Source organism: Prionailurus viverrinus, chromosome F2 (genome assembly GCF_022837055.1).
Source record: "Prionailurus viverrinus isolate Anna chromosome F2, UM_Priviv_1.0, whole genome shotgun sequence".
Lineage (NCBI taxonomy): Eukaryota > Metazoa > Chordata > Mammalia > Carnivora > Felidae > Prionailurus > Prionailurus viverrinus.
Genome location: NC_062578.1, coordinates 74,073,641 through 74,090,812, shown reverse-complemented (window position 1 = coordinate 74,090,812; position 17,172 = coordinate 74,073,641). Strand labels below are relative to the sequence as shown.

The 17,172-nt window shown below is 48.7% G+C and overlaps 1 protein-coding gene across 1 annotated transcript in view; it reads left to right on the top strand.

Annotated features, from left to right (window-relative positions):
• The window catches only part of KCNQ3 (potassium voltage-gated channel subfamily Q member 3), a 309,646-nt gene that overhangs the window by 275,851 nt on the left and 16,623 nt on the right, over positions 1 to 17,172 (top strand). The window contains exons 8-9 of the mRNA XM_047842371.1: positions 49 to 143; positions 7,588 to 7,614. Of these exons, the coding sequence (XP_047698327.1) occupies positions 49 to 143; positions 7,588 to 7,614 (122 nt within the window). The remainder of the gene's footprint in view (positions 1 to 48; positions 144 to 7,587; positions 7,615 to 17,172) is intronic.

Sequence of the window (17,172 nt, the reverse complement as noted above, 5' to 3'; positions counted from 1 at the left end):
TGTTTCAGTGCTGTCTGGTCATTCCAGCCCCTCCCTTCTCCTCCTCAGGCTGCCTGGAGGTATTATGCTACCAACCCAAACAGGATTGATCTCGTGGCAACGTGGAGGTTCTATGAATCAGTCGTCTCTTTTCCGTTCTTCAGGCAAGTGACCACCTATCTGAACGCTCAGGGTGTGACTGACCATCCCCGCCGTGGGTCTGTATTTGTGCCTGTGGGCTCCGTCGTTTCTTGGAGAACAGGGCTTGGTTCCCAGACTGCGCCACACATTCGAATCACCTGGGAGCTCAAAAAACTCCCCCGGTTCACGGGCCACACCCAAGGCTATTTGATCACAAATGCCAAGAGTGGAGTCCAGGGATCAGTGCTTTCTTAATGTGTATCTATTTTTGAGAGAGAGAAAGAGAGAGTGCAAGGGGCAGAGAGAGAGGGAGACAGAATCTGAAGCAGGCTCCGGGCTCTGCATCGATAGCACAGAGCCTGATGCAGGGCTCGAACTCACAAACCGTGACATCATGACCTGAGCTGAAGTCGGATGCTTAACCGACTGAGCCACCCAGGGCCCCCCAACATCAGTAATTTTAAAGCTTCCCAGGTGGCCCCAGTGTGCCACCGGTGGTTACCAACCGGACAGTGTGGAGGGGCTGAGAAGAGAAGGTTCGATCATTGTTTGAGCAGGGCCGGGGTCTGAGGAAGTGGGAAGCCTGGGCAGTGGGCCTCGCTCACAGTTCTGGATGCTTCCCCTGCCTGGCCATGGCCTGTACACCCACACAGACCGTTCTAGATGCTGGGAACAGGCAGGCGGAAGAAGCAGCAGGAGGAATCCTCCAATGACCCGGAGATGTCGTCTTGTGTTCTTAGAGGCGGTAGATTAAATTAAAGGCCTCGGGGGGGGGGGGGGGGGGGGGGAATGAAAAGCGTTGCCCACAGCCAGCACCTGTAAAAAGGAAGAGAGAGAAGTTAATAATCCCTAGATATCCAGTCCGTCCAAGGTATCTGAGTTCGTACTTCAATCAGCCCTCCCAGGCAGCCTAGGAAGCAGGCCAGAGGATCCCAAATGTTAAGAGGCATTAAAATCCGTGGAGGGCGGATGTCTGGGCGACTCACTTGGTTGAGCATCTGCCTTCGGCTCAGGTCATGATCTCACAGTGCATGAGTTTGAGCCCACGTTGGGCTCTGTGCTGACAGCACAGGGCCTGTGTCTGGTGTTCTGTCCGCCCCCCTCTCTCTGCCCCTCCTCTGTTCACACTCCCTCGCTCTCAAAAATAAATAAACATTTAAAAAATCAGTGGAGGGCTCTGGGAGCTCGGGTCCTATACCCGCCTCCAGCCATTTCCTAATAAAGCATCTTGGACAGATGCCCCAAGGCGAGTCTGACAGAGTGGCTCACGGTCTCCTCCCGGCGACAGGCTGAGTGGTCGGGTCACCAGGCTCCTCTCACAGGGGGGCGAAGCTGGGGCTCAGAAGCTTGGGACATTTTGGCCGATGTCTGCCACGTCAAGAAGCCCCCAAAGCCCGTGATCTCTTCACTGCCTGGGCTACTGAAACAGACTGTGCTTCTCCAGGGTGTAGACGCTGCCGTCCTGAGCCGGGAGTTTACGCGTGTGGAACAAATGCAGAATTGCTGTTGGATTCCTGGTTGGGAGGGAGAGTGGAGGGACCCCGAGGCTCACCCCTGAGCTGGGCCCTGCTCTGAAGCCCGTTTCTGCCCAGGCCTTTGGTTTCAGGGATTCTAGTGCGACCTGATCACAGCCAAGTGGCCCTCTCGGTCCCCATCCCACCCTCCCACCCACCTATCATGGGACCTGCAACCAGTGTCAGAACCCAGCCTCACATATCCCCTCACCCCTATCGCCAGATTGTGGTACAGATTTACAGAAATTCAAGAGACCTGGGTTCTTCTGGCTCGTTTCCCTGCATAAAACCTTCCAATGGATGACCGTGACAAGGAGAATAAAGTCCAAAACCTGACCATGAGCTACAGGGCCCTGAAAGCTGACCCCTGCTTGCCTTCCGTCTCATTCCTGCAGAGGCCATAGTGGCAGGTGCAGCTTTCTACTCCGGGCATCCAGTCCACCAATCACAGGTGACCAGCAAAGGAATCTAAACTTGATCCTGAGGGCAGAGAGAAGCCGCTTGAGCCCAAGGATGGCGTGATCAGATCTGTGTTTCAGGAAGATGACAGGAAGGGTGTGGAGGCGGGCTGGACAGGCTCGGGATTTGAGACGAGGAGACCGGTGAGCAAAAGAGTGCAGGAATCAGGGTGAGAGCCAGCCAGGGCCTAGCCCAAGGTAGATGCTTCAGAAGGACAGTGGGTGGAGGACCAGAAAGGGAATAAGACGAGGCGGGTATCTCAAGGAGTTACGACTGGCGAAGGAGTCAAGGGGATGGAAGAATCAAGGCTTCCAGAAACCAGCGATAAAGCTTGGGTTTCTAGGCTGCATCTTCTTACCTGTCGTTAGATCCTTTGGCTCAGGTGATGGCCTCTGAGGTTTCCTTTGATTCTAAAATTCTGTTTTTGCCATCATCATTTTGGGTCGGGGATGACATCAGTTTTCTTTTAGGTCACAAGAGCCTTCGCAGGGGCAGGCGGCCTCCCTGGTAAAGGACAGAGTGACCTTGGACTTGGAGACGATGTGCAACCACACTGAGCTCAGAACCAAGATGCTTTCTGTTTGCTGGGCAGCCCCAGGTCTTGGCAACAGGCCTATTCTTTTGGGTTGATTTATTATAAATAAGGCATTGTCCTGGCTGTCAGAGACTAGGAGGAAGATGCTGTGTCGCAGGGCTGCTGTGATAGGGGAATGGCTTTTAAACTGAGAGAGAACACTTCTTTCTTTCATTCTTTCAAGGACAAAAGTATAAAGTCACTAGCAAGACTTAGCAAGTCCAACCAGAGTCACTTAGCAACCGTTCTGCAACAAGGCAGTCCCTTGGGAAAAAAAATGTCCCTGAACGCCAACTCCCTCCATACGTTCAGCGGTAAAGGTGATAATTCATTGGTGTGTCCTCACCTGTCCCCTATAGGTTTTTGTCTCTTGTTTATGCTTTAAAAACATATTGAGGTATGTTTCATATGCTGTAGGAGGGTCTCACTTACACTAAAAAGTACCCCTTGAAAGTAAACAATTAGTGGTTTTTAGTGTAGTCACGAAGTTGAGCATTCATCACCAACTGTCTCATTCCGGAACATTTTATTGCCCCAGAAAGAAACCCTAAACCCATTAGGAGTTACTCCGCTCCTCCTTTCCCCCAGCCCCTGCAAGCTCTTGCCTATTGTCTGTCTCTATTCTACCTATTCTGGACTTTTCATATAAAAATGAAATCTCATAATATGTGGTCATTTAAGTATGGTTTCTTTCACTTAGCATGTTTTCAGGTCTCATCCAGGTTGTCCTATGTATCAGAAATTGATTCCTTTGTATGGACGAGTAATATTCTATTACAGGCGCTGTTTTGTTTATCCATTCATCAGGTGACGCACATTTGGGCGGTTTCCACTTTTTGGCCATTATGCTGATGTACTCGTTGTGTGGACATAAGTTTTCAATTCTCTTGGGCTTATACCTGGGAGTGGAATTGGTAACCCTCTGTTTAACTTCTTGAGGAACCGCCCGACTGTTTACTGTGGTGGTGGCATCATCGTATGTTCCACTGAAAGACTTGGAAGAATGATGTTATTTAGGGGCGCCTGGGTGGCTCAGTCGGTTGGGCAGCTGACTTCAGCTCGGGTCATGATCTCACGGTCCGTGGGTTCGAGCCCCGCGTCGGGCTCTGTGCTGACAGCTCAGAGCCTGGAGCCTGTTTCCGATTCTGTGTCTCCCTCTCTCTGACCCTCCCCCGTTCATGCTCTCTCTCTGTCTCAAAAATAAATAAACGTTGGGGCGCCTGGGTGGCGCAGTCGGTTAAGCGTCCGACTTCAGCCAGGTCACGATCTCACGGTCCGTGAGTTCGAGCCCCGCGTCAGGCTCTGGGCTGATGGCTCAGAGCCTGGAGCCTGTTTCCAATTCTGTGCCTCCCTCTCTCTCTGACCCTCCCCCGTTCATGCTCTCTCTCTGTCTCAAAAATAAATAAACGTTAAGAATGATGTTATTTAGCCCAGGCCTAGGAGTGGGGCCATATCAGCGTTTCCGGCTCAGTGCAGTCCTCTGTGAATTTGCAGGATATATCTGTTTAGGCCTAGCGCTGATGGATGATGGTATTGCCTTTTTGGTTTTCATTTTCTGTTACTATTGAAAATTATAAACTCATCGCTTCTGAATTAGAAAGAGCTTCAGAGGGCTATGAGTCCAAGCCCAGATCTTCTGATTCATTGGCCCATGGAGACTGTGTCTCCTTAGTGCAAGTAGGCAGTGGGAGTCTGAGACGGTACGGGGAGGACCTTAGGGGATGGTGGTTGTACATTGTTATGTGCAAGCACAGATGAGGGCAGACATTAGAAACTACATGTCGAGGCACCTGGGTGGTGCAGTCGGTTAAGCGTCCGACTTTGGCTCAGGTCATGATCTCACAGTTCATGAGTTCAGAGTTTGAGCCCCACATTGGGCTCTCAGCTGTCAGAGCGGAGCCAGCTTCGAATTCTCTGTCCCCCTCTCTCTGAACTTTCCCTTCCTCCCCAAATAAATAAACATTAAAAATTTGAAAAAAAAAAAAAAGCCCCACATGTTGCCTTCCATTGACAGGGAACCTGCATACCATTTGGTTCCCTAAAGGCAGTGGTAGAATTATCTACGGTACATCTGTGCCAATGTGGTCCCCCTAGCCAGATGTGGCTTTTGAGCCTCTGTCTGTTACTCATGCAATTGAGGAATTACATTTTCGATTTTATTTCATTTCAACTTAAATAGTCAGATATGACCAGTGGCTACCATATTGGACCTTGTAGCTCTAAAATCATTAGACATTAGAACTAAAATTGAGATAAGACTTAGGCCCCACATGTAGAAGCCTCTTGACCAAGAAGACCCAGTTAATTTTATGTATAACCAGAACCTTTTCCTTTTATGACCAGTGGCAAGATCACTAGAGTGCTTAGCAATGGAGAAGGGGGACATATCCAGTCATCCTTCCCTTTGGCCAAGTAACATGGGTCCGCTTTATACATGCTAAGTCATTGAGTCTTTGAGACTCAATGCCCTGGAAGAGCAGAAGAAGAGGTAACTCCATTTTCATGTGCAAAATGTTTCATGTGCAAAATGCAGAACTCTTCATTGAGAATGCCCTGGAAGAGCAGAAGAAGAGGTAACTCCATTTTCATGTGCAAAATGTTATAGGTGAAGAATCGAGAGCAACAGTGAGGTTCATTAGCTTGCTCAATGTCGCCCCCTAGCAAGTAAAGAGGAGAACCCAGGTCTTATGCCAAAGCCCATTGTTATCTCTGGGAAGACAGAGTTGTTCAGGGAGAAAATTGGGTAAAAGTAAGATGAGACAAGGGTTACTGGGACAATAATACCTATTTCTGAAGACTCTTGTCGTGAAGGTCAAATTGAATAGGATGTGTGGAAGCACCTTTTACAGCACCTGGTTTACAGCAGGTGTTCAGTCTCCTCTGGTTGAATCTGGCCCAGAAGGAAGTATTGGTGTTACAGCAGGAAACGAAGACACTAAGAACCCATAGGAAGCCACTGCTAGTGACCACAGGGCTGAAACACCCTGTCTGGAATGTGGTTACAGATCTTTTATTTCTTTATCCCATTCATTCATTCATTCATTCATTCATTCATTCACCAAGCCTTTACTGAGCCTCTCCCAAGTGCAAGTATTGTGTTTGGCATTGGGGATGTAACCGGCAACAGAAAGCGGTCCACTGTGCCGATCCTGTCACAAGGTTGATGGAGACACGGACGGGGAAGTGGCCCCTGGATGTTTATCGTTTGGGGGTTGTTGGGGCCTTGAAGCCAGCTCACAGGGAATAAAGAGTGACATGAAATGAGCGTGTGGGGACAGGAAGTGCACATGACAGCTGGAGAGTAATGTGGGGCCAGGGCATTTTCCTTGACAGGAAGGGTCTAATGGAGAGGGATCAATGTGGATGTGGGGGGAAGGAGAGGGACTGGAGGAGAGAGCAGGCAGAGGCGTGGGCTCTGAAGCACGAGTGGAGGATGGGCACGAGTGGAGTGTGAACCTGCATCCGTGTGCTCAGAAGGAAAGCCCAGGGCGCAGGGCCAGGTGTATGTGGCTGCCGACCTGGTGATGGGACATGGGGAAGCTCTCTCTCAGTGAGAAGTGAGTCAAATTCATAGCCTGGGAGGGAAGCCAGAGGTGGGAAGTGTGACGACAGAGACGGCATGGAATCCTTGTCTTGGAGAGTGAGGAAGAAATGGGGGCGGGGGGCTCTGTCTCTTTAACACTGCTCCCCACGGCACCCCAGCGCACCTCTTGGCCTCCACCCACCCCCACCCTTTTCTTCTCCTCTCAATGCTCTCCCCACCTCCGGAGTCAGACATCCAGAGCATTCTAGAAAGGCAGAGCGCTTTCTGTGCACATGCTTCAGGCAGAGAGATGGGCCCAGAGGAAGTGACCTGCCCAAGGCCACCTGGGACTCCACCTGGGAGCTGAGCCCTGAGCTGGAAACCCCCCAGCTGGTCCCTCTGCTTCTCTGCCATGATGCTTTGTATTCTCTCCCCATTTCTCCCATAGTCCACTTATTCATTCAGTATTTATTGTGCATTTACCATGTGCCAGGGTATGGGGTGCTCAGATGGCAGGGCTGGAAATGACAGAGGGCCTGCTCCAAGCAGCTCACAGACTACCAGGCAATTATAAAACAGTGTGATCAGAGCGCAGTGCCGTGTGCAAAGAGATTCAGCCGAGACCCTGGGGCTTTGGGTAAGAAACTCCAGGAGGGACCCCTCTGGCTGGAATTTGAGGGATTAGCAATACAGTTCTGGGCAGAGCCTGGGCAAAGGCTCAGAGTCTGGAATGTGCGCATACCCTACGTGGCCTCGTGGTCAGGACGGTGGGCTTCCCCTGGGTTGGAAGCCTGAGTCTGCTACTTCCTACTGCTTCCTACTTCTGCTACTGTAAGACCTTGAACAGCTTTCTTAACCTCTCCGTGCCTTAGTTTTGTCAGCAGGGAAATGGGAACGATAATACCACTTCCCTCATAGAGTCGTTTTGAGGATTAAATGAGTCGATCTATAAAAATAACTTAACATGGTATCTGCCTAATAATTATTGCTCAATAAATATTAGCGATGATGGTGGTGAGGTCGACTATGATGGCGTGGTGGTGACAGAGCGATGGGGTGTGTGGCTGCTGAGTGACGAAATTCCTGGTTTCCTGGCCTGTCCCCACCGCTACACAAATCCCCTGAGCCCAGCACAAGGCCTGGGCCAGAGGAAGTGCTCAGCAGCCATGCTCTGAGGCCCGAGAATGCAGAGCCACACCCTTGCGGCAGGGCCTGGGGTCTGGCTGGGGAAACCCGTTCCCCTTCACTGGGTCCCAGGCACGTTCACCGTCTTGTCCTACGGCTCCACTGAGCACCGCCATCTTCGTCAAAGGGAAGCTTCCGGCACATTGTGGGGAGAGGGGAGGCTGTTCGTGTAATTTACACTCTTTATGTTTTTCTTTCTCATCCCCTCCTAGGAAAGAACAGCTGGAAGCTGCAGCCAGGTACGTTTCTGATCACGCATCGCCTTCTTCCCACCACCATGGCGGGACAGAGGGTCCGATTCAATATGGCGGAGGGCCCCGGGGCAGCATGCCGGTTATGAGGCAGAGTTCGGGGCTCGCTGCCGTCGCTGACCACCATATTCCTCTGCCGTTTCCATGTGAATTTACTCAAGGACAACTCAGCTGTGATCACAGCCACAGCCACTTAGTGAGCAAGACACAGTTCTGTGCCTGGAGTCCCACCTATGTTTGTCTCATTTCGTCCTCACAACCGCAGTGTAAGATAGTCCCGGGTACCCCCGATTGTGGGTTGAGGTTGAGGCTCAGAGAGTTTGAGTTATCCCTCTTGGGTCACACAGCTCTTGAGAGGCAAGATCAACATTCGGACTCAGGTCTGACTATTAAGACCGCATTCTTTCCATTAGATATTGCTTCATTTGCTTCTTGGGTTCACAGACGGCTCCTCAAAAAGTGAATCAAGACTAATTCATGATCCCCAGTAAACCATGCTCACTACAGACTGCTGCGGAGGCAGGTTGGGCTTCTGGATTATGAGCACTTGTGTGCCCCTCCCTTCTCTCTCCCTGTCAAGAAGATGTCACAATATCAGGGACACTATGGACCCTGCTCGAGACTGTAAAGAAAAAAAGATAACCTCTCACAAACGTCAGTTAAGTTATATATTTATAAATATAAATAACTATAAATACAGATGTCATTTAATCTGTTATGTTGAGCAACTACTTGTGAGGCCTTGCAGTCTCCTGGACACTAAGTTCAACATCTGTCCTTCTAGAACTGACAGAATTCAGGTAGGGAGGGTAGCAGGAGCCTGGGCCACATGATAGGGGGAATACTTGAAGACAGTGACCTTTGGGAGGCTGAGTCAAATCCTCTTGAATGGAGTCCATGATGGGGCCCCATCCCAGACATAATTCCTCTTGGAAGAAACAGTGACAGACACAGCAGTTAAATCACATACAGAACAGCTAGGACTTGCTGGCTCTTTTGTGCATGTTTTCGAAAGGATGGAGTGTTTCTCGCCTGGACCTGGTTTGGACTGTAGGGACGTTGGGGGAGATGGTAGAGGAGGGCAGGAATGAATGACAATGACCACGTCAGGGGACATTTGCTAGAGCAGCTGCGGCAGGTCACAGAGGCAGGCGGGAAGACCTCAGATATCTTCTCCCAGATACATGTGTAGAAGCCGAGGCGCCCTTCGTAGAAGAGGGCAGACTCACCCCAAATTGCGGGTCTCAAGACTGCCAGAGGGGTACTTGTCCTCTCCTTCTCTCGTGACCAAGAGGGTTTTGCATCCTGCATCATGCAGGCATTGACGCTGTAAGTGAATTGCCACATCCACCTGAGAGCCTTTTCTATACAGACCGAACAAGATTCAGCCAAATTGCATTGGATTATGCGCTTCCGGCTTCATGAGAGCCTGGGTGGATGCCTTCTGAGGCTTTGCTAAGGATGCCGCCCCGGTCCTCAGAAAGGGGCTGTCTAGAGTCTCAGCAAGCTGTTCATGCGCCTCTCCAGAGCTCCGTTAGGGATGCAGAAGGAAAACGTGTTTCACGATTTCTCAGGGTGAGAGTTCCCAGGTGTTTGCTGGCTCATCCTCCCCGGGGAAGAAGAACGAGGTCAGTTACATAAGCCACTCGGTCCCCCTCGTCCAGGCTCAGGCACAATTATTTTGGGTTTGCACAGCAAACGGGTTGGCTGACAGATTGACAGGTGAACTACCAGGTGTGATTACAGCCGGGAGGCCGGGTGTGAGACCTAGAGGATGTTACGGGTGAACTGTCGACGGACACATCGATTCCCTGACCCCAGAGGGCAGGGAGCAGGGTGAGAGAGTGGTCAGCAGTGGACACGTGCATGCGACGTTTGCTCGCTGATGACCATTTTCCACCTTTGTGTTAGCGTCTTCAACAAGTTTCCGGCTAACTGGTGTTTCAGTCTTACTCGTTGCTTTTTAAATAGCCAAAACCAGATTGGAGTTCATCTCCTTGTCCCCTCCAAGCATGGGTGGTCCACACTTCTGTTTATTTGTTGGGCTGATGTAAGTGTTCTCTGTGACTTAACATATTTCGGTTCTGCATTGGGGTAAGAAAACGGAAGTTCGTCAACTTAATGGAAAGAGCTCAAGCCCATGGTTGCTCACTAAGCCTGCCCCCCCCCCCCCCCCCCCCGCCGACACACCTCAGAGGGTCGACACAGAGATGAGCTTCTCTAGTCCTGAGGACGGGGCCATGTTGACTGCTTTGATTCGTGCAGACTTGTTTGAGGAACCTTGGTCCCACTGACTTCCTACAATGGCTGGGAGGTTGGCTTGGATCATTTTATGCTTCTCGGGATCTGTGATTCTGAGGCTAATCAGAAGGAAGAGAACCAGCTTCTATTGTGGGCTTATGAGGAGCTGAGCACTTTTCCTAGGTTGTCTTAATTAATTCTTCTAAAAACAGAGGCAGCTGACACACACACACCCTCACCCCCTTTGTACCACTCATGGTGCCCCAGGTAGGGCTCAGAATTTCCCTATGAAAGCTTTTGTTCTGTATTGAGTCAAAACTTGGTCTCTCGTCCTCTCTAGACCGTGAGCTAACACGGAGCCTGAAGTATAGGGGGTTACCCCCCCCAAATATTTGCTGAATGAATAAATAAATGACTTAATGAAGGGAGTTTTGTACCATCATTTTACTTGTGTAGAGACTGAGCTCAGGCATTTAGTTAACTAGCACCTTAGCCAAGCACAGAAGTAGCCCAGGTGGGGATTTGGAGGGTGGGTCTGTGTGACTGGACCAGATCGTATCAGGCTGCGGCCCACTGCGGCACATTGGATTGCCATGCCCTCCTGTACCCAGGGGTAGAGCGTGAGCTCAGTGAGTCTCACAGACACATGAACTTGGCATTTGTTCCCTCTTGGCCACGATCTCCTATCTCATCTTTTCATATAGCTCAGTCCTTCACTTCATTTGGGACTCTGTCTAATGTCACCTCCTGAGAGAGCCCCTCTTTGACCCTCTACCCACACCCCATCAGTCTCTATGCCCTTAATCCTACTTCATTATCGTTGTTAGCATTGATGACTATCTAATATACTATGTATTTGTTTCTCGTTTGCCTTCTGTACTAGATAAAATGCCTCCAAGGGGTTGGGCTCTGTTTTGTTCACTGCATTATCTCTGGCACCTAAAACAATGCCTGGAACACAGCCTGAGACATGGTTAGCTTTCAAGAGATATTAACTTACTGAAAAAAGTGGGTGGGCGAATGGGTGGATGGATGGATGGATGGTCAAACTCTTATTCTACAAGTGTCATAGACACAGTCGAAACTACCTTGGACTAAGAGGGAAATGTAATGGCTCACATAGTCACCCAACGAAGAGGGTGAGATCCCCAGGAAACAAGGAATGGAAGTCTTCTGGAATTTCTCTTTTCCTCTCTCATCCCCACTTCTTTCTGGTCTCACTCTCTTGCTGCCTTTCTGCATACTGATGACGATGCGGATGCAAGCAGCCCCATGACCACCTATCTTTCCCTCTTTCTGTATCTGTCCTTCACTCAACTCCAGTTTGAGAAACCCCAGGGAAGCACTTAGATTGACCCAGTCTGGGTCACATACTCATGCCTCGGACAATCTGTATGACCCAGAGAGAAAGAGGCTACTGCTGGCCAAACTCTGGGTCCTGTATCCACCTGTTAGTGTGGGTTCAAGATGCTATGATTGACAGCTCACAGTAGAGTCACTTGCTTGAAGTTGGCAGGAATCAGTACCCCAGCAGAACAGTGTCCTTTTCCCCAGCGTATCGGAGACGAAACACAAAGCAGACAAATACGAAGCTGCCCATGACAGGCATAAATTCCACCTGAAAATTTTCAAGTGCTTAAAAATAATACTGCATTAAAGAACATCAACAAAAGACCATACTGAGGCTCATTTATTCTATGGATGATTCCAGAAAAGACTGGTAGTTTATGGTAGGAACATCACTTTAAACATCAATTGCAACTCTTCAGTAGACATGCAGCAGAGCCGATAATTAGAGGCATTTGTCTCATAGAAAATCGTGTTTTTGTGAATTTTCAAAACAGGTAACTGTGTTGACAGCAACTGCTTGCTCGAGCCATACTGTTTACTTTGTATTTTCAAACAATTCAATCTGAACAGCGGCGTCCGGGACTCGGCTCTTCTGTAGCCATCTTTGGAGAGGGAGGATGTTCATCCGAGCCATCTTCTTTTTTTTTTTCAACGTTTTTTTATTTATTTTTGGGACAGAGACAGAGCATGAGCGGGGGAGGGGCAGAGAGAGAGGGAGACACAGAATCGGAAACAGGCTCCAGGCTCCGAGCCATCAGCCCAGAGCCTGACGCGGGGCTCGAACTCACAGACCGCGAGATCGTGACCTGGCTGAAGTCGGACGCTCAACCGACTGCGCCACCCAGGCGCCCCTGTCTTCTTTATCTCCTATCTTGTTATATCCTTCCCATTGCAGAGCTCTCACATTTAGTAGAGGATCATCCTTTGAGTCAGAGAATTTAAATACAATCACAAGAATTTATGAAGAAGGCTTACTGCTTTCCAGGTAAAGTTCTCAGCACATCTAGCCCTCATAGCTGCCCTGATAGGGAAGATAACTATTTTGAATCTCTTTTTTTATGGATGAGAAACCTGAGGTTCAGAGGGGCAAGTGATTTGCACACGGTCCTGCAGCTAGACGGTAGCAGGAACAAAACTGGATCTGGTTCATCTGGCTCCGTGATGTGTGGACCCAGCCACTCGGCTGGTAGTTTCAAGTCATTGGGAACAGTTAGGTAACTGTACTCAGTCACCGCGGGTGTCCCCTTTGGCTTGTTTTGTTTTCTTCTACTCTTCCTTGGCTCTCTGTGGCTGGAGTTCCTGCCATGAGAGGAGGTATATTTCACACGTTACTTTCTCCCTGTGACGTTGGCCCCATGAAATTGATCTCACAGGGTGACAGATGATGTGGGCAATAAATCTCTTTCCACGCCCTAGAAGTGAAGACTGTTAAAGGTACACAGGAATTTAGAGATCAGTGAATCCAATCCCCTAATGTTACTGATGGGAAAATTGTTACCGAGAGCAAAATAAGAGTCTTGGACACAATTCCATAGCTATTAATATTTTTGTCCCGCTGTGCAGCCCCTGAAACACTGGTCCCAGGCTGCAGAGTAAGATTTGGACCAATTTCGCTTAACCCCAGAGTGATCCCCAACATGCCCTGAGGGCTTAGTCTCAGTTTTCTTTTTGGAATATGGGGGAGTGTCTCTGAATTATGAGCTAATTGGGAAATAGGAATCCAAAACAGATCAAAATATAGGCCACATTTGCTGGGCAAAGCAGGATTGGCTCTGGGAGCAAGAGTGAATGTCCTAACACTTCCCACTACGTTTGACCTTAGGACCAGCCACACAGAACAGACACTCTCCCAGCCAGACACCTGGGGCCATTGCTTGTCTGACCCCATGGAGCACTGACAACCAGAGAGAGACCACGTATGACCTTGAATACAGAACTGACCTTCAATACAGAAGCTCACCCAATCAAGAAGATGAGTCAATGGTTATTTCACACACCCCATAATCAGATAATTCACCTCTTTCCATGGCGAAAAGCTGGTAGAAGACCAGAGATTTCTTCTCAATTCTTCTAATTGTGTGGACATTCCATATTTATGGCTCTGCTAAAGTATGCAAAAAAGATGGTCCTCCCTACCCTTCATTGTAGCCCCTGTCTACCTATGAGCGCATCATTCCGTAGCACACAAAAATGTGTTGCAGCTCTCTGGCTTGGTTATCAGACTAAAAACAGTCCTCATGCACCCACTGTGCCCTCGTTTTTGCTGCCTTTTCCTGAGGATTCCATAACAAATGGCCACAAACTGGGCGACTTAAATCAATAGAAATTTATCCTCTCACCGTTCTGGAGCCTGGACGTCCAAAATCAAGATGTCAAGAAATCAAGGAATCAAGAGCCATATTCCTCCAGTGGCTGTGGGGGAAGAACCTTTCCTTGCCTCTTCCTAGCTTCTCGTGGTTGCTAGTAACCCTTGGCCTTCCTTACCCTTGCGGACCCAACACTACATTTTCTGCCTCCATTTCCACGTGGCCTTCTTCTCTCTGTGTGCATCTGTGTCTCTCTGTACCCAAACCTCCCATTCCTTTCTCTTATAAAGACACAAATTGTTGGATTAAGAGCTCACCCTACTCCAGTATGAGTACATCTCAACTTGATTACATCCAAAAAGACTGTTTCCAAATAAGGTCACATTATAGCTATCAGGTCAGGGCTTGGGCATATCTTTTGGGGAACACACTTCAGCCTTTCACACTTGCCAAAGGCAAGCACAATTTGCTTGCATACAAGGTAGGAAGCTGTCTGACCAGATCCAGGACGCATGATTTTGAGAGGGACATTTATGAGAGTTAGAGTCCAATATCCCCTACACAGATGAAGGCACAAAGCCTCAGCAAGGTGAAACAACTTACACAAATCCCAGCCCCAATCGCACAAATAGAATTGGATCCTATGTCTACCTGGCTCCCTCCTGATCTGTGGTCCTCTCCTCTTTAACCAGGGACTAAAAATAATCAGTTGGTGGAATTAGGAGGTAGTCATAGCAACAGGAGCTGGGAACAGACTCCAGAATTAGACCATCAGACCTCAATGCCTGGCTGCCCTACTTACTAGCTGTGTGATCTTGAGCAACTCAAGCAGCCTCTCATGTCCTCATGTCCTTATCTGTGAAGTGGGGATAATAATAGGAACAGCCTCATGGGCTGGTTGGAATGGTACCTGTGGCCCAATACATAGCAAATGCTCACTAGAGATGAGTGCTGGCCAATTGGCAAGTTACTCATACATGAGATTTGGATACATGGAGAAAGCAATTCTTTTAGAAGAACGACAGAGAGACCTCACATCAGTGTGTGAGTCTGTGTGTCCTCCGAGTACCAGCTGTAAATGTGCCGGAATCGTGCTCATAGATTTTCCCAGATTCACTGGATCAGAGGACTCCAAGTAGGCCATTGGCCCAGCTAACTTTGCAAACCTCTCCAGATGAGAGAGAACTAGACGAACACACCAGGGTTATTTCCAAGTCGTGAAGCTGTTGCTATAGCCCAACAGCCAACCCGGTCACAATCTTGCCTCCTCCTCCCTGCTTTATCTGTCCCCATTCTTTCTCAACCTAGACAGAAGCCCCCAGTCACCTGGCCTAGGCTGCCTCATCACTAGAAGGAAGAGGTTGGAATAGGGGATCCCTAAGCCACTTCAGGTCCTGTATGCTATGAGTTTGTGGCCATGGCAGCAGAATTGGACCCATGTTATTTTGGTGTGATGGACACTGTGAGTTATGGGTCATTTTTAAGAATCTTGAGTACATTGTCTTGGACACATTGCCAAACCTGTCTGCCTCAGTTTCCCCATCTATATAACAGTTATGGTGAGAGTACCTACCTCCTAGCACTATTGTGAGAATTCAATGCTTAGAAGAGAGTCTTACCCATGATGAGTACTACATAGGGTTTGCTTTTATTATTATCACTATTATTTTCCTGATTGGCATCCACACTTCTAGGTTTCTGTGTCTACATTCTTCTCCACATTGTTCAGGTCTGGTATAGGAGGCACATCAACATAGGTTTGAATCCTAGCCCTGCAATACTTCTCTCCTCCCTCTTACCCTCTGTCCTTCCTTCCTCCCTTCGGTTCTTTAACAGCCCTGCTTCATGTTAGGCCCTGAAGATTCCCAGAAAATTGGAACTCATTGTCTAGTGGGGAGGCAGAGGTTTCAACCAAAGAGGAGCAGTGTAGTGTTGAGGGTGCTGCTATGGGAATGTTACAGACACAAGGATAGAGAGAACAACAAAGGAAGAGAGCTCGGAGTTCTACCTATAGCAGGAGATCAGGAAAGGATCCATCCACAGAGGCACTTTGCTTTCATCTGTCAAGGGCTAGTGGCTTTTCACCAGGCTAGGAGAGGGATTAAGACCTTAATTTTGTCCCTTCCGTCCTTCATGATTTCATCCTTCAGGCTAACAAGCATTGGGTCCCTAGGCCTATGATCTTTCCACAGGCCATCTATTTCTATATGAGAAATCCCCAGGAATGCCAACTCTGTAAAGAAGATGGGCATGCAGGTGTCCCAAGGAAAATTCACAAAAGGCATAAATGAGTCTTCATTTCTCTACAGGGAAACTTACTTTGTAGCTAGTCACAAAGTATATGAGTTACTTGGTTCTCCCAGCTCTACTATGAACGAACGGTGTGAGAGCCTAGAGAGATTGCCATTGTCTTTCTCAGTGTTGATGCAATGGAGGCCATGTCACGCCCCAGCCCCTGATGCCACTCCACCTTGATCGTTGTCTAATCCCTACGTAAGATCTACTATTTCGTTAAAAAGAAACAAAGTCTAGATAGCAATGTTCATCCATGGTCTTTTCTCAGAGAGAAAAAAATAGGACACCAAAGCCTCAAAGGTTTGGCCCATGGATGGTGACAGGTGTTTTTTGTTTGTTTTTGTTTTTTTACCTCTTTGTCTTCTCTGTCTTTCTTGGGACAGACCATGGTGCTAAAGGAGCCTTCTGAAAGCAGGCTGCATAGCTTGTGTAAGGCCCCACCCTTTCCATCTGGAGAGATGGAAGGTGAAAGAATGAAGGAGAGAAGGGGGAAAATTAGGGCTTTAACCCCTGTAGGTGGGATGGGCTGCTCTGTGCTGGTCACTCAGTCTGTGCTCATGGGGTGTTCACAGCAAATCACACAAGACTGATTGACCGCTTCTTCCAGAAGACTCTTCTCTTAGCTGCAGTGACTCTGTACTCCTGGTTTGTTCACCATCCATTCATTCATCACCCATCCATCTATCCTTTTTTTTTTTAACGTTTATTTCTTTATTTCTTTTGAGAGACAGAGAGAGTGCAGAAGAGGGGCAGAGAGAGAATCCCAAGCAGGCTTCCGGCTGCCAGCACAGAGCCTGACTCGGGGCTCTGCCCCATGATGAGATCATGACCTGAGCTGAAATCAAGAGTCAGACACCCAACAGCTGAGCCACCCAGGCACCCCCATCCATCCTCTTTTTCTCCCTTCCATCCAAGTACTAACCAGGCCCAACCCTGCTTAGCTTCCGAGATCAGACGAGATCGGGCGTGTTCAGGCTGCTATGGCCGTAGACTCCATCCTCTTTTTCAGTGACTATTTGTTAAGACGTTTCTGTGTCCCAGAAACCATTTTAGGGATTGTAGCTTCAGATAAGAAAGGCAAGGTCTGTAAGTGTTTGCTTGACAGGATGCCTACCTTCCTGACACATCCCAAACTCAACTTTTGTTTTTCTCTTTGTTTTTTTGTTTTAATTGAAATTGTATTAGCTTTTCCAGGACACACATGCCCAACGAAGGTGACATGAGGAGGGACATTTTCTGCTCCTCCCGGCCCCTGGCCACCACCATTCTACTTTCTGTCTCTGTGACTTTGACTCCTCTAGAGTCAACAAGCAGGATCATATAGTGTTTATCTTTTTGTCACTTGCTTATTTCA